The sequence below is a fragment of the Leucoraja erinacea genome, chromosome 3 (genome assembly GCF_028641065.1).
Source record: "Leucoraja erinacea ecotype New England chromosome 3, Leri_hhj_1, whole genome shotgun sequence".
In the NCBI taxonomy this organism is placed as follows: Eukaryota; Metazoa; Chordata; class Chondrichthyes; order Rajiformes; family Rajidae; genus Leucoraja; species Leucoraja erinaceus.
In genome coordinates, this window is record NC_073379.1 from 79,474,669 (window position 1) to 79,496,219 (window position 21,551).

At 44.8% G+C, this 21,551-nt stretch overlaps 1 protein-coding gene across 5 annotated transcripts in view; it reads left to right on the forward strand.

Annotated features, from left to right (window-relative positions):
• LOC129695762 (protein prune homolog 2-like) overlaps nucleotides 1-21,551 on the forward strand; it is a 335,597-nt gene that overhangs the window by 194,776 nt on the left and 119,270 nt on the right. For 4 of the 5 annotated variants that reach the window (XM_055633039.1, XM_055633041.1, XM_055633042.1 and 1 more), the window contains exon 9: nucleotides 7,479-7,595. The exons of the other annotated variant lie outside the window; for it this stretch is intronic. In XM_055633039.1, the coding sequence (XP_055489014.1) occupies nucleotides 7,479-7,595 (117 nt within the window). The remainder of the gene's footprint in view (nucleotides 1-7,478; nucleotides 7,596-21,551) is intronic. 5 annotated transcript variants of the gene reach the window in all.

Genomic DNA, 21,551 nt, shown 5'->3' on the forward strand with positions numbered 1-21,551 from the left:
CATGGCAGCTCTCCGCGACGGTTTTGACTGGGATGGTATTACATTGTGAGATTCACTGTGGCTGAGATTGATCAGATCCTGTGTACACGTCTCACTGTGGAGTCTGTCACAGACTGATTCCATCGCCTGTTGGTCAATAATTGAATCGATCTCCTACACCAGTGCCCGCAGATCTACTGGGGTGGGTTGTTTCTGAACTGAACTCACTGTGGAATGAATCCATTAACAAAGCCACTCTGCTGCCGGATTCTAAGTTGTCACTGCCTTCCCTCTGGAACCCTCCTCGTCCCCATCAGATGCCGAGTTCCCAGAAGCCTGGTTAAATGCGGCCGGTCACGGTTAAGTCTGTGAAACCGGCCCCATCAGAGACTGCGGGCTGGATTAACAAAAGAAAGGACCATTCTGCCTATTGTAGTGGGTGGCTGTTCGTGAGGAGTGTTAGAGAGAGAGAGAGAGTGGAGGAGAGCGGGGCAAAATCTAATTTCCAGCAGCATGTAAATGATGAACCCACAAGGGTTGACACTGCAACGGCAGTAGCGAGAGCGAGAGTCTGTTTCAACAGTTTGTTACAATAAAATAAAACCTGAATGATCACCGCACTTACTGCCAATGTCCTACATACTGCCATTGATAAAGTTACATTACTATACTCCAAGGAGTGAACAAATTCAAATATATCACAGATGACTGTAAAAGTTACACAAAAAAGCTGGAGAAACTCAGCGGGTGCGGCAGCATCTATGGAGCGAAGGAAATAGGCAACGTTTCGGGCCGAAACCCAAATGACTGTAAAAGTTCATTTGCCGAAGGTCTTACCAGGCACATTAATCACTGCAATGAGCCTATAACTGTTATACCAGTGTCTCAAACTAACTGCTATGTTCAGTAATATTAAAGCAATATTATTGCTACTGAGCATAGCAATTAGTTTGAGACACTGGTATAACAGTTATACACTCTGAAGCATAAAGCAATAAAACACTGCATAAAGCAATAAAACCAACAAAATCATAGTAGTTTTGTACAAATGAACCATAAATACACCTAGTTAATAGTTTTGAAAGCAGTATTTTCTTACCTCAAAGAAGCAAAACTGGAAAATACGGATGAAGCGCAGGTCTGTATAAACGCAGCAGCTCAGCTGGCGAGAATGTTTCTCGCGAATTACCTATGACCTGGGCATGTGCAGTTGAAATACCGAACTCGCTTATTAATGTACAGTGAAACTCGAATTACCACACAGCCATACACAAAAAAGCAAGAAAACACACAACTACATAAAAGTTAACATAAACATCCACCACAGCAGATTCCCCACATTCCCACTGTGATGGATGGCAATAAAGTTTAATCTTCTTCCTCTTAGTCAGGGGAGTCGAACTATCCGCAGTCGGGCGATCAATGTTCCCGCAGCCACCAATCAATGCTCCCGCAGCCAGCGATCAAAGCCCCCGGGTCGGGGCAGTCGAAGGTCCCGCGTCGGAGCGATCGATGCCCCCACGTTGGGGCGGTTGAAGCTTATGCGGCTTGGAGCTCCCGAAGTCGGTCTCTAACCAGGGAAAGCGTGCTCCACAATGTTAAAGTCCGCAGTCTCCCACAGTTGGAGCTCCAAGGTCAATCCCCGACAGGGATCTCAAGCTCCATGATGTTAAGTCCTGTAGTCTCCCGCGGATGGAACTCCTGAAGTTGGTCTCCAGCAGAGGCTGCCAACTCCTCGATGTTAGGCTGCAGTGCGGACGGAGATACGATACGAAAAAAAATTGCATCTCCGTCGAGGTAAGAGATTATAAAATGTTTCCCCCAACCCCCCTCCTCCCCCACCCCCCCCATAACACAAGCTAAAGAACACTAAAACATCCATTTAACACATACTAAAAAACAACAATGAAGGAAGGGACAGATCCATGGACGATGGGCAGAGCAGTTCCAAAACCAGATTGCGATGTTGCCGGACAAGATGCTTTCTACGGCCCCTGAGTAGAAGCACTGAAGGATCCTCAGAGAAACTCTGAATTTCCTCAGCTGCCTGAGGTGGTAAAGGTGCTGTGTTGCCTTACTCACCAGTGTGGCAGTGTGTGATGTCCATGTCAGATCCTCTGTGATGTGGACTCCCAGGTATTTAAAGCTGCTCACCCTATCCACAGTAGCCCCATTTATTTCCAGTGGTGTGTACGTCCTCGGATGTTGTGCTCTTCTAAAGTCCACAATCAGCTCCTTAGTTTTATGACATTCAAGAGGAGGCTGTTGTCCTGACACCAGAGTGCCAGATCAGCCACCTCCTCCCGGTGGGCCTCCTTGACGTTAACGGAGATCAGGCCCACCACCACAGTGTCATCAGCAAACTTGATTATGGAGTTGGAGCTGAACCTGGCCACACAGTCATGTGTGTACAAGGAGTACAGTAGGGGGCTGAGGACACAACCCTGGGGGGACCCTGTGTTCAGGGTGAGGGTGCTCGATGTATGTCTTCCCACCTTGACTACCTGAGGCCTGGTGAGAAAGTCCAGGGTCCAGGCACACAGGGGAGTGTTAAGCCCCAGTTCCAGCAGCTTCTCAGACTGTCTGGTGGGACTATCGTATTGAAGGCTGAACTGTAGTCAATGAACAGCATCCTCACGTAGCCCCCATTCTGGCTGTCAAGGTGAGAGAGAGCGGTGTGCAGAACCTGGGAGACCGCATCATCCGTGGATCAGTTCGGACGGTATGCGAATTGTAGCGGGTCCATGTTGCGAGGGAGGAAGGCGCAGATGTGGTTCTTGATCAGCCTCTCGAAGCTTTTCATGACTACCGAGGTGAGGGCCACCGGTCGGTAGTCATTCAAACAAGCTGGGCAGGCATTCTTTGGTATGGATCTTTTGAAGCAGGCAGGGACCACGGACTTGGACAGGGAGAGGTTGAATATTGTGGTGAGCACCGGAGTTAGCTGAGTAGCACAAGACTTAAGTACTCATCCAGATATACCATCTGGGCCTACAGCTTTCCTCGTGTTCACACACGTCAGAGCCCTCCTCATGTCGTGCTCGGACAACGAGAATGTGTGCACATCCCCAGCGGAGGACCTCCCTCCAGCCTCGCTAGCCAGCACGTTGGCGGTGTTGTTAGCCGGCGAGCTAGGGGTGATGTTGCCCATCTCGAATCGTGCGCAGAAAGAGTTCAGGTCATCAGCTGGGGGGGGGGGGGGGGGGGGGGGGGAGGTGCCAGTACTTCCGTTTGAGGGTGGGCTGCTCCGATAGTTAGTTATAGTCCGTAGCCCCTGCCAAAGGGGTCTGGTGTCCTGCTGCTCCATCTGCGACTCCATCCTGTCCCTCTACCTCCTTTTTGCGCCCTTGCCAATTTGATTGTGGTCTGTCAATGAGGAAGTTGAGAATCCAATTGTATCGGAACAAGCAGAGGCCCAATTCTCTGCGATTAATTATTATTTTAAAAGGCATATTGGTAGATTGGACAGAGGGAAGTGGCAGTAACTGTAAAATTATCTCCAGCACCAATAAAATTTGGAATAAAATAGACTCCAGTTTATTGAAGCAGGTGAATATTTATTGAAGCAGGTGATTATTCACTTGCATCTTATTATATAGTGAGTACTTTGAACTGGAATTTCATGGCATCACATGGATTTTAATGTTGAAAATGTCAATACGGTACCATTTCTTGCTGGCTGTGAGGGGATAAGATAACTCTCATTTCCAGATATTCAGATTTAATTATTTTTGTGTGAGCACTGTCCAGTTTAGCTTCAATTCAATTCTCAAATCAATATCCAGGTACTTATGCTGTATGTGCTACTTTGGAACATTATCAGCTCTTTTAAAGCAAGCAAATCCATAATTGGTCAATGAACATACCCATTTTTTTCTTAATACAGACTACAGACTGGTATATATAAAGGTATATATTATTCCAGTAATTTATTTGAGATTTATATATTTAAATTACAATAGACTTGTTTCATTCAAGTATTACTTAAGTAGTGAAGTGGTACCAACTGAAAGCAGGAAACTCATTGCAAAAGTTAGATTACAACATTGACAAGCTGCAGAGTAAGTTGTGTAAACTGGTGCAGAGAGCTTTTTTCTGGTTTATTTTTTATACAACCTCTTTAACTGAGGATTGAGATAAAGATATCCCATCTTTGATTCCATTTATACTTCACACTGGCTTGGAAAACAGCCAACATAATCAAAGACGTCGCACTCAGTCCTTCCACCTTCTCCCTGCTCCTGTCTGGCAGAAGGCATAGAAGCTTGAAGAGCACACCACCAGACCCAGGAATAGCTTCTTTCCCTCTGTTATTGGGTTTCTGAATAGCCCTAACTTAACCTAACTGATGTGACATAGATGGATTGCCAAAGTATATGAAGAAGGTTGTGATAGAATAGGATGGAGTAAGAACTGAATATTTAACAAAATGTTCTGCATTATTCATTGTGATTATAGATTGATTTTAATACTAGGATCATAGAGGATTGTTAATATGATAGTTTTTATACATGTATTTTTTTTAATGTTGGAGAAGACACTATTCTTTTGAATAAATTGTAGCTTCTATTGAAATGTAGTATGTATGTCAGTTTAGTTTAGAGATACAGCGTGGAAACAGGCCCTTCAGCCCACCGCGCCGACCAGCGATCCCTGAATATTAACACTATCCCACTCACACTGGAGACAATTTCTACATTTACATCAAGCCAATGAACCGACATACCTGAACGTCTTTGGAGTGTGGGAGGAAACCCACGCAGGTCACGGGGAGAACGTACAAACACCATACAGACAACACCCGTAGTCAGGATCGAACCTGCGTCTCCGGCGCTGCTTTCGCTGTAAGGCAGCAACTCTACCGCTGCGCCACTGCATATAAAATAGGCATACTGCGCATAACAAAGAAGTTTGGAATGTTAGGCTAGTCTGAAAAGTTTGATTACATGGGATACAGGGTGAGCTGGATTTATAAATCAGAGATTGGTAGATTCTTGATTCGTAAGGGTGCAAAAGGTTATGGGAAGAAGGTAGGAGAATGGGGTTGATAGGGAGAACTATATCAGCCATGACTGAATGTCTGAGTGAACTCAATTCTGCTCCAATGTATTATGGTCCTATGACGCTAGCCAATTCGATATAAAATTGGCTTGGTGGAGGGTGGTTATTCAGATTGTGATCAGTAATGTACCACAGGAATCAGTGAGAGGTCCACTATTGTTGGTCACCTATATTAAGGATGTAGTAACACGGTTAGTAAGTTTGTGGATGACACCAAAATTTGTATTGCAGTGGACAATAAAGATTACAGCAGGCAGGATCTATTGAACTGGGTAAGAGGGCTGGAATGGCAGGTGAAATTGCAGGCTTGTATCCAAAAACAAGGATGTGATGTTAGGCTCTATGAGGCGCTGGTAAGGCCACATGTGGAATATTGTGAGCAATTTTGGACACCATATCTGAGGAAGGATGTGCTGGCTCTGGAGAGGGTCGGGAGGAGGTTTTCAAGAATGATCCCAGGAATGTGGGTTAATATATGAGTGTTTGACGACACTGAAGCTGTTCTCGCTGGGGTTTAGAAGGATGAGGGGAAACCTCATTGAAACATACAGAATAGTGAAAGGCTTGTACAGAGTGGATGTAGAGAGGATGTGTCCACTAATGGGAGTGTCTATGACTAGAGGTCATAACCTCAGAATTAAAGGACGGTCTTTTAGGAAAGAAATGAGATGAGGAAAAATGTCTTTAGTCAGAGGGTGGTGAATCTGTGGAATTCTTTGCCACAGAAGGCTGTGGAGGCCAAGTCAGTGGATACTTTTAAGATAGCTAGATTCTTGATTAGTACAAGTGTCAGAGGTTACGGGGAGAAGGCAGAAGAATGGGGTTAGCAGGGAGAGATAGATCAGCCATTTTGTATCAAACGATGGGCTGAATGACCTAATTCTACTCCTATTCCTTATGACCTAAAATTAACTCAGACAAGTGGAAGTTGATGCATTTTGGTAAGTTAAAGCAGGACAGGACTTGCATCCTAAATGTATGGTCCTGGGGAATATAGTAGAACAGAGCGACCTAGTGCTACAGAGAGATAGTTCCCTGAAAGTGATGACACAGGTAGGCACGGTGGTGACGAAGGTGTTTGGCATGTTTGCCTTCATCAGTCAGCACATGAAAACAGGAGTTGGGGTATCATGTTGCAACTGTACAAGCCATTGGTAATACTTTGCTTGGAGTATTGTGAGCAGTTCTGGTCACCTGGCTAGAGGAAGGATGTCCAAATTCCTGGGCATCCAAAGGATATTACTATGACTGGAAGGCTAGACTTATGAGGAAAGGTTGAATAGGCTGCAATTTATTTTCTCTCCAGCATGGGAGGAGAGGTGCACAAATTCACAAGGGGCATAGATAAGCATCCGCTGCTGTAGGTGTCAGCTGCTCTACATCGGTGAGACCAAGCGCAGACTTGGCGATCGCTTCGCCATCCACTCGGTTCCAAATAACCAACCTGATCTCCCAGTGGCTCAGCAGTTTAACCCCCCTTTCTGACCTCCTGGGCCTCCTCCATGGCCAGAGTGAGGACCACCGCAAATTGGAGGAGCAGCACCTCATATTTCACGTGGGCAGTTTACACCCCAGCGGTATGAACATTGACTTCTCCAATTTCAGGTAGTCCCTGCTTTCTCCTCCCCTTCCCAGCTCTCCCTCAGCCCGCTGTCTCCGCCTCTTCCTTTCTTCTTCCTGCCCCCCCCACCTTCACATCAATCTGAATCAGGGTCTCGACCCGAAACATCGCCTATTTCCTTCGCTCCATAGATGCTCCTCAGCAGCATCTCCAGTTTCTCCAGCATTTTTGTCTACCTTCAATTTTCCAGCATCTGCAGTTCCATCTTAAACATAGATAAGTTGAATGGTCACAATATGTTTCCCAGGTAGGGGAGTCAAAATGTGGAGAGCAGTTTTAAGGTGAGAGTGGAAAGATTTAACAGGGTCCTGAAGGGCAACTTTTTTTTTACACATAGGTTGGTGGGTATATGAAATCAGCTGCCAGAGCACAAATTTATAGTTAAAATTTAGGTAAAAATGCAAGTACATTTTAATGTATTTTAATGTATTTTAGTGTCCTTTTCTGACCGAGCAGTCATCCTGTGTGGCACTATGTTCCTGTGAAACACCCTGGAATGTTCTCTCAAATGCTCCATATTTAGTATCCACATCTCAAGATACAATGGAAGTTATTGAAGGTGTTATTTTACCCTCGTTAAATGAAATATCAAAATTATTTTCTTGAGAAAGGGCTTAAGGAAAAAATACTGTCATCCCATCAGGTCAGTTTGGATGGCTTGATTGTAATCATGTATAGTCTTTCTGCTGACTGGACAGCACGCAACAAAAAAAAAACATTTCATGTACTTTGATACATGTGACAATAAAATAAACTAAAAACGAAGACACCCTAGCAATTTAATACATTTTTAAAGTATAGTTTTATTTTGTTTCAGTTCCTTAAAATGTGTGCAAAAGCAATTATCTCCAAGCTTTGAGTCAATGGCACAAGAAACGGTTTGTGAACATACTGAGGAAGTAACAGAACAGTTCCGGTCTGAAGAATATGCAAGGTTAGTTTTAGTAAGCACAGATCGTTCATTTATACTTCAATGAAAGATAACGTATTCTGATTTGTCATGTGAAAACTGATAACTACATACTGTAACTATGTTTGACTTCAACATCTCAAGCTTATTTTGAGTTTTTCTTGAATTTAATGATTTAAAACCTTTTGAATTTCCCTTTGGGTTCAATCTAAGTGAACACAGGAGAAATTTGCTGAGCAACGAAAGATGCCATTGTGAGAGAGGTGATGTGCTTTGTCCAAGATATGATTTTTTGTGATTCTATGAACTAATATATGACAGTGCTTCTTATATTTATCTTTGGCTGTTCTAAAATTATGAGAAGAGGATGGGGAAATTTTGCAGGGACACTCGTCAACTGTTTATGCTCAACTAATACCTCCAAAAGAGATCACCTCATTGTCTAACTCCTGAATATCTGTAGGGACTTGCTCAAATCAAATTGTTGCTTGCATTTGACGACAAAATAATAACTATTTGAAAGGCACTACGTGAATGCCCGTTTGTCCATCCTGCATTTAATCCTTCATCTAATCAATTATTTGGCCTCTGGATTCACCATTATGCCTCCTGACACTGTGTACATAGTGAGTAAAAGGATGGTTACAATTTATATTTAGCCCTTCATATTTGACCCGTTAGCAGAAGGCAGCAACACCAACAGGACCTGAAGGTCTTTGACGACACCTCTTCCTTTTTTTTAAATATCATAATCATACTTTATTAGCCAAGTATGTTTTGCAACGTACGAGGAATTTCATTTGCCATACAGTCATACCAATAAAAAGCAACAGAACACATAAAATATATTTTAACATAAACATCCACCACAGTGACTCCCCCACATTCCTCACTGTGATGGAAGGCGAAAAAATGTTCAACCTCTTCCCTTCTTTGTTCTCCCGCGGTCGGGGGCCTCGAGCCTTCCGTTGATGGGGCGATCTTGGCTCCCGTAGCCGGCAGCGTTTGGACCCTCATGTCGGGGCGATCAAGCTCCTGCGTTGGAGGGGAATCTCAGCTACCCGCACTGGGTGATCTGACCCTGGGCTGGGCCTGGTCGAAACCTTCTGCGTCATTTGGAGCTTCCCGACATCGGCCTATACCCGAGACTGTGAGCTCCTTGATGGTGAAATTCGCAGTCCGCGGTTGGAGCGTCGATCCCAGGCAAGGGATCGGCTCCGATGTTAAGTCCACATCCCCGCAGTGGGGCTCAAAGTCAGTCCCGAGCCAGGTCGACAGCTCTATGATGTTAGGCCGCAGAGCAACCGGAGATACGATCTCTCAAGTTCCATCTGAGGGGACGGTTTTCTGATAATTTCTGTACATGCATCAGGCCACACAGCTACCTCGACTATACCTCATCCCTCTGTGCCTCCTGTAAAGACGCTATCCATTTTCACAATGGTCCTGTCTCCTTCACATCTGTTCTCAAGGTAAAAAGCTGCTGAAATTTCTCCTTGTGGCATCCCCTCTGAAAATAGTTGATGGACGTGTAATTCCAACATTTCCCACACATCCACACTCGCCATCCACTTTCCAGACAGCACAGCAATAGAGTGCCCTTTGTCCTCAGCATTTACCCAACCATCATCCATCAACCTCCCACTTTCTGCTTTGGGCAGGAACAACACTCGCTGGGACTCCATTGCCTGCCCATCCAACCCCACCCACCCTTCATGCCTCCTAGCACTTGTCCATGCAACTGCAGGAGATAATAGACAATAGCCAATAGGTGCAGGAGTACGCCATTCGGCCCTTCAAGCCAGCACCGCCATTCAATGTGATCATGGCTGATCATCCACAATCTCTACCCCGTTCCTGCCTTCTCCCCGTATCCCCTGACTCCGCTATCTCCAAGAGCCCTATCTAGCTCTCTTTTGAAAGTATCCAAAGAACCGGCCTCCACTGCCCTCTGAGGAAGAGAATTCCACAGACTCACAACTCTCTGTGAGGAAAAAGTTTCCTCGTCTCCGTTCTAAATGGCCTACCCCTTATTCTTAAACTGTGGCCCCTGGTTCTGGACTCCCCCATCATCGGGAACATGTTTCCTGCCTCTAGCGTGTCCAAACCCTTAATAATCTTATATGTTTCAATAAGAAACCCTCTCATCCTTCTAAACTCCAGAGTATACAAGCCCAGCCACTCCATTCTCTCAGCATATGGCAGTCCCGCCATCCCGGAAATCAACCTCATAAACCTACGCTGCACTCCCTCAATAGCAAGAATGTCCTTCCTCAAATTAGGGGACCAAAACTGCACACAATACTCCAGATGTGGTGTCACTAGGGCCCTATACAACTGCAGAAGGACCTCTTTGCTCCTATACTCAACTCCTCTTGTTATAAAGGACAACGTGCCATTCGATTTCTTCACTGCCTGCTGTACCTGCATGCTTACTTTCATTGACGGATGAACAAGGACCTCCAGAGCACGTCCGAGCTGTCCGAGCACGACGTGAGGAGGGCTCTGACACGGGTGAACACGAGAAAAGCTGCAGGCCCCGATGGCATCTCGGGGCGAGTACTCAAGTCCTGTGCTACGCAGCTAGCTCCGGTGCTCACTACATTATTCAACCTCTCCCTGGACACGTTCGTGGTCCCTGCCTGCTTCAAAAAATCCATCATTGTACCGGTACCAAAAAATGCCTCCCCAGCCTGTCTGAATGACTACCGTCCGGTGGCCCTTACCTCGGTAGTCATGAAATGCTTTGAGAGGCTGGTGAAGAAACACATTTGCGCCTTCCTCCCTCGGAACATGGACCCGTTACAATTCGCATAACGTCCGAACAGATCCACGGACGATGCGGTCTCCCAGGTTTTGCACACCGCTCTCTCCCATCTGGACAGCCAGAAGGGGGGCTACGTGAGGATGCCGTTCATAGACTACAGTTCAGCCTTCAACACGATAGTCCCCACCAGACTGGCTGGGAAACTAATGGAATTAGGGACTCAACACCTCCCTGTGTGCCTGGGTCCTGGACTTTCTCACCGCCAGGCCCCAGGTAGTCAAAATCGGAGGGAATACATCGACGTCCCTCACCCTGAGCACAGGATCGCCCCAGGGTTGCATCCTCAGCCCCCTATTGTACTCCCTGTACACACATGACTGTGTGGCTAGGTTCAGCTCCAACTCAATAATTAAGTTTGCTGATGACACTGTGGTGGTGGGCCTGATCTCAGACAACGACGAGAAGGCCTACCGGGAGGAGGTGGCTGATCTAGCACTCTGGTGCCAGGAGAACAGCCTCCTCTTGAACATCAAAAACACGAAGGAGCTGATCATGGACTTTAGGAGGGCACATCATCCGAGGACGTACACTCCATTGAGGGTAAATGGGGATCCTGTGGATAGGGTGAACTGTTTTAAATATCTGGGAGTCCACATCTCCGAGGATATGACATGGGCATCACACGCCTCAGCACTGGTGAGTAAGGCAAGGCAGCAAGCACCTTTACCACCTCAGGCAATTGAGGAAATTCAGAGTGTCTCCGAGGATCCTCCAGTGCTTCTACGCAGCGGCGGTGGAAAGCATCTTGTCCGGGAACACTACCATCTGGTTTGGGAATTGCTCTGCCAAGGACAAGAAGGCTCTGCAGAGAGTAGTGCGTTCGGCCGAACGCACTATGGGAACTTCACTTGCTCCCCTGCAGGAACTATACATCAGGAGGTGCAACTCCAGAGCCAACAATATCATGAGAGACCCTTTCCACCCCTGCAACGGAGTTCCAGCTGCTACGGTGAGGCAAACGCCTCCGTTGCCATGCGGTGAGAACGGAGAGGTTGAGATGGAATTTCTTCCCAGAGCCAATTCGGACTGTAAACGCCTAACTTGACACCAGTTAGATAGTAATCTGCCTTCCTGTTTTTGCTACCAAAGTGGATAACCTCACATCCTTCCACATTAAACTGCATCTGCCATGCATCTGCCCACTCCCCCAACCTGTCCAAGTCACCCTGCATTTTCATAGCATCCTCCTCACAGTTCACACTGCCACCCAGCTTTGTGTCATCTGCAAATTTACTAATGTTACTTTGAATCCCTTCATCTAAATCATTGATGTATATTGTAAATAGCTGCGGTCCCAGCACCGAGCCTTGCAGTACCCCACTAGTCACTGCCTGCCATTCTGAAAGGGACCCGTTAACCCCTACTCTTTGTTTCCTGTCTGCCAACCAATTTTTTTATCCTTGTCAGCACTCTACCCCCAACACCATGTGTCCTAATTTTGCCCACTAATCTCCTATGTGGGATCTTATCAAAGGCTTTCTGAAAGTCCAGTTACACTACATCCACTGGCTCTCCCTTGTCCATTTTACTAGTTATATCCTCAAAAAATTCCAGAATTCCAGAGGCTCGTGACATCCTGAACCCTGGCACCAGGGAGGCAACAGACCATCCTCGCATCTCGTCTACCGCCACAGAATCTCCTGTCGGACAATGGAGTCACCCACCACTAGGGCTCTGCCTGACGTCGGTCTCGAGGGTCAAGTCCCATCTCTAGGATTGGAGCCACCGACGTGTCCGCTGCTTGGACTGGAAGCGTCGTCTCCCCCGACAGTTCCCAAGAGGGCGTACCTCTTTTCATTAGGCACAGCCCCCTGGGTCTCCTGCACTCCACGGTTACCATCCTTTTTCTTAGTCACTCACATACGTTCTTCCCGTATCCTCGGCATAACAACCTCACTGTAGGTCCTGTCCAGGAAACTCTCATTTTCCCGGATGGCCCTGAGATCATCCAGCTGCTTCTCCAGTGCCCCAACATGGTCCTTCAGGAGCTGAACCTGGATGCACTGTTGTAGCAGCCAGAGGCTTCATCCGTGTCCCTGGGCTCCCACGTCCTGCAAGCATCACACTGTCTCATCTTACCCGTCATGTGTTCACCGCGTCCCGTTCTCTCCAGCTTTTTGCATACGCTCCTCTCCTCAGCCTCCTCACCGAAGACTCTCGAGTCTTCCCTCACAAGGCCGCTCCCTCACTGCCGCTCCCCTGGAGCAGCCTTGCTTACATTGACTGATAAATTGCCTAATTTGCGAATTTACAAGTCAAATTCCTCCGTTTTAAACTGTTTTTCCCCTCTAACTCACCTTTCCCATGGGTTTCAGCCAATAAGGTCTTCTCCCTGCTTCTCTTTGATTGCTGCTTCTCCAAGATGCATGTAAGCACTGGACTCTGTGATTGCTGCTTCTCCAAGATGCATGTAAGCACTGGACTCTGTGATTGCTGCTTCTCCAAGATGCATGTAAGCACTGGACTCTGAGATGCAACACCTGCACCACCTTCTCCTCCCTCACCACATTCGGAGATCTGAACAGCCCTCTAATGAAACAGAGGTTTTATTCTCACCTGATTTAGCTCATTCGGTGCTCTTGATGTTGCCTCCCCTACATTGGTGAACCCAAGAGTAGATCGGGCAATCGTTTTGCGGAGCCTTTGTGCTCTGTCCACAATGGTCATCTCGAGCTTTTGCTTGCAGGCCATTTTAATTCACCTCTCTACTCCCACAACATTCTGCTTGTCCTTAGCCATCTCAATTGCCTCAGAGGCCAATACATTTTGGAGGAACAATGTCTCATTGTTAGAAGTTTTCCGACAAAGACTATTACAAAAACAGAGGTAGAAACTGAACAAACTTTATTGTGAGAGAGAGAGTCGCACAGAGCCCAAGTGTCTGTGGGAGTCCTCTCTCAGCTAATGCTGAAAACCCATCTCTTTTATACATTGATTTAGATAAAAAGCATCCAGACAAATGATAATGAACAAGGACACTCAGAATTCCAAGGAATTCTTTTAGCTGTGGAAAGTTTCACCAGAGCAAGATTAGCCGTTCTGCAAGTTCTGTGATAGACTCTTAATCTCTTGACCGATACCTGTCAATTACTTGTGCCCTAGGCAGTTTCGGTAAACAATCTTGTGCAGACACAAATAGAATACACAAGGAAATAAGTTACATACATTTTTCCATAATTTGCAAGAGTAGCTTACAACCTATGTTATGAATATCCGGCCTCTGTCCCAGCTCCCTAGAGACTGCAACAAATCGATAACATTTCCTGTTCTCTCTGTCCTGATGTACGTCCTTGACTCAAACCTTTTGCCTTCACAGATGCTGCTTTATCTACTGGGTTCACATAGCATTTTGTTCTGGATTCCAGCATCTGCATTCTTTTTTGTCGTCTGATCTGTCAGCATTTTGTGCACAATTTCCTGAAGATTTTTAATTGAAATTCAAAGTTTACAACATTATCTTTGATAATTTTGGTCAGATGTTATGAAGTTTAACTGTCTCTAAAAGGGTATCATGAGGTGAAAGAACAAGCATACAAAGTGAGAGCAGGAGTAGGTCAAATAACCTGTTGCATGAGATTTCCTTCAAAACAATTTAGCTGTAGAATTAAACTGCTTTTAATTAAAAATGATGAATGGAGAAGAAAATTATCTTGATCATATCTCCGCTGTTTTATGTCTAAATATGCTTTAATATCCATGATGCCTCTTTTAACTTGATGTCATGGTACCATGCATCGGTGATTCACTTTGTCACTAATGAAGGAGTGAAAGGTTTATCATTGTTCTTCGGTCTGGTCACCATCAACACTGACAATCTGATTCAGCGAGAAATAAAACATGGTTGACTGAAATTACTGTGGAAGAAATTCCAATGCAAATAACTTGGCAGCTGTGCTAATACAGATTTTATCTCTTGGGTGGATTGAATGGGCGAAGTTAGTATCACACCCTATCGCTTCTCCCTTTTATTCCCCTGGGCCATTGGCAGCATTACAGCAAGATAACTAACTCCTAAGCTTTTCATTAAGAACAGTTTGGAAACAGTGAACAGTCTCCATTCACTGCCAATCCTAGCTGCTCTTAGAAAATAGTGTTGCATGGAGTGGATTGCTGGTACTTGCAAGCGAGTTAAAAATCCACCTCAATTGGACCTAGTCCACTGCATTGGGGCAGTCGATATCGTTTTCTAAGGGACATTGATGAACTAAGTATAGTTACTTGTACTGACTTATTTATTGTCAAAGGTAGACAAAAGTGCTGGAGAAACTCAGCGGGTGCAGCAGCATCTATGGAGCTTTATTTTTATTTATTGTCAAAATCTTTTTGATTCAAAATATTGACATTATTGTCAAAATCTTTAACAAAAAAATCAACTTGTGAAATCTCAGTGTTGAGCTTTGAATTCACAAAGTTGTCTGTGTCTTTGCTGATTCCTAAAAACCACCCAACCGCTAAAATGAGGATAACCTTGTGATGTCTTGGACATGCTGTATAGGCTATATACTAAAAGTTTTAATGTTGGAACTGGGTAGTGGAACAGCTGGTACTAGCAGCTTTCCAACGCACACCTGACTAATCAAGTAGTCCCTTTATATGCAAAGTTTTCATTAAATCTACCTGTCACTGAGAGAAAATTAAAAAAAAACAGTATATCTATACAAAGTTTCTTTGGAAGGAGAAGTTTGTGGAATAGTGCAGCTTGTAAAGTTGTCCTTGCACCTCCAGTGACCCAACTTTAATCCTGTGCTCTGCTGTTGTTGCGTAGAATTTACACACTCTTCCTGTCACAGTGTGCATTTCCTTAGAGCCCACAATCATTTCTGTTTATGTACACGTGAGTGGTAGAATCTGAGGGAAGTTGCGGGGAGTAGAATGAGGATAAAATGAGATTAGTGCAAATGGGTGCTTGATGAGCTCTGTTTCCATGGTGTATGACTGTGACTTAAAAATGTTGTCCGTCTGCATTGGCCTCATGTTACATGTTTGGGAATTTGCACTTGAATAAATAGGGTCACCACTCGAATGCAGGGCAGGGACTTGGAGGGAGGGATGAGAGGGACAGATTCCCTGACATAACGCTGGACATAAATTGTAGTGACAAATGGATAATGCCGCTGTTTTGCCGATATAACCAGCTCAATTCAATCTAGAGTGTAGCTTCCAGCTTGCCTGTTGTAAATTTCTTATTGGACGTTAATATCACACATGGTCACCAGAGGGAGATATTTGTTTGTGGTATCCAAGAATTTTAAGACCAGGGAATGTAAACTCGAGCAGTCTACTTCAAATAACAAAGTGTTGGAGTAACTCGGCATTTCAAAAGGTTCTAAGGTCTTTTATTGTCACGTACCAATTAAGGTACAGTGATATGCGAATTACCATACAGCCATATGAAAAAAAAAGCAACAACACACACAACTGAATAATGGTTAACATAAACATCCACCACAGTGGATTCCCCACATTCCTCACTGTGATGGAAGGCAAAAAAGTCCAACCTTCTTCCTCATTATTCTCCCGCGGTCAGGGCAGTCGAACCATCTGTCGGGGCGATCGAAGCTCCCGCGTCGGGGCGGTGGGAGCTCCCGCGTCGGGGCGATCGAAGCTTCTGCGGCTTGGAATTCCCGGAGGTTGGTCTCTGACCAGAGACCGCGAGCTCCGTCATGTTAAGCCCGCACGCACCCACGGTTGGAGCTTCGAGGTCGATCCCTGGCAAAGGGATCGCGGGCTTCACGATAATAAAGTCCCGTAGGTTCCCCGCGGTGGAGCTCTCAAAAATTGGTCTCCAGCAAAGGCCGCCAACTCCTCGCATCTCCATTGAGGGAAGCGATTAGAAAAAGATTAGAAAGTTTCCCCCAACCCCCATCCCCCACATAAAAACAAGCTAAAGGACACTAAAAACATACATTTAACACATACTATTAAAACACAAAGAAGGAAGGGACAGACAGACTGTTGGCGAGGCAGCCATTGCTGGTGCCACCCGATGGATTTGTGGAGGGAATGGACAGGTGACCATTTCTTCCTGAAATGTCATCTGTCCATTCCTTCCTCAGATGCTATCTGACCTGCTGAGTTCTTCCAGCACCTTGTGTTTTGCTCAAGATTCCAGAATCTACAATTTCCTTGTGCCTCCAGTTTACTTCAAATGATGGGTTCTAAAATTGTGTTATTACACTGAAATTCCATGTTTCATTTATATCATTTTTATTGAAATTGAGAAATGCTTTTGTTACATATGTAGTCAAGCACCTTGAGGTGAAACATAAAGAGAGAAGCTGCTTGTTCTGGTCATTTACTTCAGTTACAACTTCAGAAATGTCCCAAGGATAGACAAAAGCTGGAGTACCTCAGTGGGACAGGCAGCATCTCTCGAGAGAAGGAATGGGTGAGGTTTCAGGTCGACAAAGCCTTGTAAACTTTTCCTTTTCAATATTTACTTTCTAAACGAGTTAGAATTACTTTCTAAATGAGTTTGACAATTAGGGGACAGTTTGATTTATTGTTAATTAAAAACTATGGAGGTGCTATCCATACGAGTATTTGACAGGACAGTCAGAAGATGAGGCTTCTGCTCAATATTCAGAGCTAGTCAACCCCGCAGTGAAAACCTCTTCTCCCGTCTCCAGCACACCTCTACCTCCTGGACCGCTACTGCTGGGCATCTACTCTCCCTCGACCTTTTCAACCCCAACTGCTGCCACAACATAGACCAACTCGATCTCCACTCCTCTCAACCACTCCTATCTCACCCCCTCCGAATACTCAGCCTTCCACACACTCAATATCAATTGCATTATAACCATCAGACCCACTGACTAGGGAGGTGCTGTTGTTGTCTGGCAAGCTGACCTCCACTATGCTCTACCAGTTCTCGGACACTGCCTCATACTGATGGCTTGACCATGACCCCACTGACGAACACCAGACCATCAAGTCTCAAAACATCGCCGATCTTATGCCTCCCGCGTTCTGCCCTCCATCACCTCCAATCTATAGTTCCCCAACCCCGCATTGCTTGTTTCTACCTCCTTCCCAAATTCCACAAGCAGGACAGCCTTGGTCGCCCCATTGTGCTATCAACTCCTGCCTCATTGAACCATCTCCAAATACTTTGTTTTTATCTTGTTGCCTTTGTCCAGTCCCTTTTAAACTACCTCTGAGGAACCTTGTAAGCTCTTCGCCACTGCAATAACTTCCAATTCCTGGGTCCCCATTGCCTCATTATTGCCTCATGGATGTCCAGTCGTTTTAACACCTCCAATCCCCTCAAGAATTGGGAATGTTCCAAAACGGAACAATGAAATTCTTTCTTGTAACAGCATGAGCACTCAATAGATTTGTAAACACAGTACTCATTACATAACACAACAAAAACACAAAAAAAAACAAAGTTCAATAAATAAAAAAGACAATATAGTGCAAAAACAAAACAACGCCCAAAGTCCCATGACGCATTATCCATAATTCATCCAACAACGGTGGTGCTGTCAGCGAACTTAAAGATGGAGGCATCAGGGTTCTCCCATTCTTCCTTGAACAGAGACCCAATCAGTTCTCCTCGACTGCACTGACCTCAGCCTGGTGGAATTTGTCCTTGCCCTTAACTTCTCTTTGTCTCCCATCACTTTTTTCAAGTCAAAGGTGCAGCCATGGGCACTCAAATGTATAAATATGGTATTTGGAAGCAAACATAAGGACAAGGGACGTAAAGTTAGCATACTCTAGATCTGTTTAATTGCTTAAATGCAACCTCGGTAATCTGAAAACTAAGCAGGAAGTCCCCAGATTGTGAAAGAGTTAATTTCCTGAAACTGTTTGTAACTCAATCTGTGTGCAAGTGGGAAATGAGCAAAAACAGTGTAATTGGAGAGGACTGCAGAAAGAGCTGGAGCTGTAACTTGCAGCAAGGAAGATAGTTTTACTGTGCAATGTCAATTATCCCACTTCCAGTGATTCCTCAGGACAGTGTCTATACCCCCCCCCCCCCCCCCCTTCAGTTGCTTTGTCAGTCAGTGACCTCCCATGAGAAGGTCAGAAGTAGGAAGTTTGTTGCTCATTGTTCAACATTTCCGATAATAAAATAAAAACATAAAGTGTTGGGGATACTCAGCAGGTCAGGCAACGCCTACGAAAAATGAATCAAGAAAGAATGATAATCTTTAAATTATACTGATAAATGGTTGTCACCTGTGACACTCACATCATTTCTCTCTCCTCAAATGCAGCATAACTTGCTTACAAGCTTCAGTATATTCGTTTTTTATTTCAGGTTTCCAGTATCTACAGTTTTTTTTTTAACTTGATTCGGAAAAAGAGGCAGCTCATGTCATCGTGCTGAAGGAGCTGCACAGTATTTGGGCATGAACTGAAGGGGCAAAGTAGCTTCTGCACCACATGTGTGCCTTCCATAATGAAGGTGTCAAAAATGTCTTTCCACATCTTTTATATGACATCCAAAAGGGCAGAGTCTTACCATCTATCTTGACATTCAGCAGCATTACTTTTGTCAGTGCCTCCCACTCAATATCCTGGTGGTTACCCACTGAGCACTTTTACTGTTGTTGTCAGGAGCAGACGTCCCACAACAAATGACTTACAGCCTGTTTCTCTTGCCCTCCCCCATTCACACTGCAGAGGCCTGATAAAATATTCCATATTTGCCCAGATGAGTGCAGCTCCAGAAACACTTGAGGAACTCTACATTTTACAGGTTTAACCAATCCACTTAGAAGTTGCACCCTAGAAGTTTAGTTCTTCACAACTGGTGCCGGATGGAGGCTGAAATGTGTAACAGCTACAGGAGGCATCACAACAATTTGTCATAGTTTTGAAGCAGTAACTGGGAAAACTCACAGCTTTTGCCACCTGCAAGGACAAAGGCTGTAGCTTCACTTCCCCTCCGGTCTTGCAAATACCAGCTGAGAAATGATTCAGTAAAAGTGCAAACATTTCCTTGAAAGATAAGAAACTGCAGAAACTGCTCAGTGTTTACAACAGGGGAGAGAACAGAGATAATGTGTTAGGTTGAAAATTCTCAAATGTTTGTTGAGCAATGTTACGTGCAAAGCTGCAACTTGCACTCTCTTGCTCTTGTGCAATATTTCAGACAAACTGAAATTTATATCTCAGATACCCTGTCAATTTTCACCTTGGGGCTGACCTGGAGTGTGGCCTTACTCCCTGGAGAGCAGGGATACTACCCATATTTTCCATCTGGCCTGGGTGCAGTCCACTGATGTCTGTAATGCACCATGTGTGGATCTGGCATGTATGTTATCTACTGTAAGTGCTAGGATATGAGTTGATTGTGATTGTGCGTCACTAGGAGTGTCTTACTCCTGGAATCGCCCGGAATCGCCCACTTCTTGTCAGAGACTGCGGGCTTCATGATTAACATCACTGTCCACTGGCCCCGCGGCTGGAGCTTCGATCCTCAGCAAGGGATCGCAAGCTCCGCAATATTAAAGTCCCGCAGACTCTTGCGGCTTTGAGCGCCAGGTCGGTCTCCAGGAAAAGCCGCCAACTCCACCATGTTAGGCTGCAGTGGGGACGGAGATACGATACTGAAAATCACATCTCTGTCGAGGCAAGAGATTGAAAACAAGTTTCTCCCCCCTCCCACTCCCCACATAAAACAAACCAAGGAACACTGAAACATACTTTTAACACATACTAAAATAAACAAAAAGAAGAAAGGACAGACAGACTGTTGGAGGGGCAGCCACTGCTGGTGACACCACCCAGTGTCAAATGGAAGAGGAAAGCAAGTTTACATTACCTAAATCTTTGCTGGTAGAACAGTGTGGTGTGGGGTTAGATTTGAGGAGGGGGGTTTTTTTCAGAGAATATCAGTTATGATTAAAATCCTCTTCTGGCCACTTGTTCTGTGAATTCCTGAAAGAAAGGAAGGATTCACTGGTGACATTATCAGTTTGTTTGATTAAAGGTAGCATCATGTACACCACCAGAGGAAATACATGGGTGCCAGCCATAGTATTTCTGTACTTTTACCTAACGCATCACTCCCTTATAAAGATTGCTTAGAAGACGAGAATAATTAAGTAAAGATCACAATTTTCTGTTTTAAAGAGAGTTCTATTCAAATATAGTTCCCCTTTGCAAGTTCGCCCTTGAAGCTTTTGACAACTATCGAAAAGAGTTTTAATGAAATAAAAAGGAACCACAGATGCTGGTTTATACCAAAGACAAAGTGCGGGAGTAACTCAGTGGGTCAGGCAGCATTTCTGGAGAAAATGGATGTGATATTTCGGGTTGGGACCCTTCTTCTGACCTTGGGTGAGCAGCGTAGATCAGACCTGTTGGCATTGGCTTGTATTTTCAATTGTCCATTGCAGTCACCTTGAATCCAGATATACCTGACACTGATGCAGATGATTTGACTGTTGGCCAACATCATCTTGGAGTGCCATTGGAATGTCGTCCAACAATGCACAATAACAGACCACGCCCTAACTTCGCTGGCTGACTAAGTCATGGGAACATTATTTCAGTTAGTTCAGATATTATCAGTAAATAATTTAGAAATGTGATTTTTTTAAATAAATCAAATTAGTTGTTATGTATCCAATATGTAAATAATTAAATGCTGCAAACTAAATTAGAATAATTGATAGAAGAATTTGCTTTCGTCTTTGATTTATTTGCAACCAAATGTGACGGGTTAGATTGTGCGCGGTTCAAGAGGTGATGCAGCCAACATTTATGTTGGTGAATCTCAATAAGATGGGGTACAGCCACTGCGCACCTCTTGAAGTAAAGCAATGGAGCAAACTGGGTTAACTGTTCTGAATTTGGCAAAATAAAATCAGGATTCCTATTTTTAATTGCAAGCATGTGGAAGCCTGGGATGTGTGTCTATTTACGTGGGTAAAGTAATCTTTAGCACCACTATTTACCAGCTAAATAGGAGTAATCACCACTTCCCCCCCCCCCCCCCCCCCCCCAGCAATGAATTATATAAATTAAGACTGAAATAGATCAAGGCTATGTTTTGCTTCATTGAACAATTCTTTAACATCTATTGAAAATATTTTATGAGTGTTTAGTATTTTGCACTAAAATTCTCTCCATTCAAAACTGCCCGTGCAGCAAGCAGCTATTCCACTTGGCTGATTTTTATTAGGTGCACA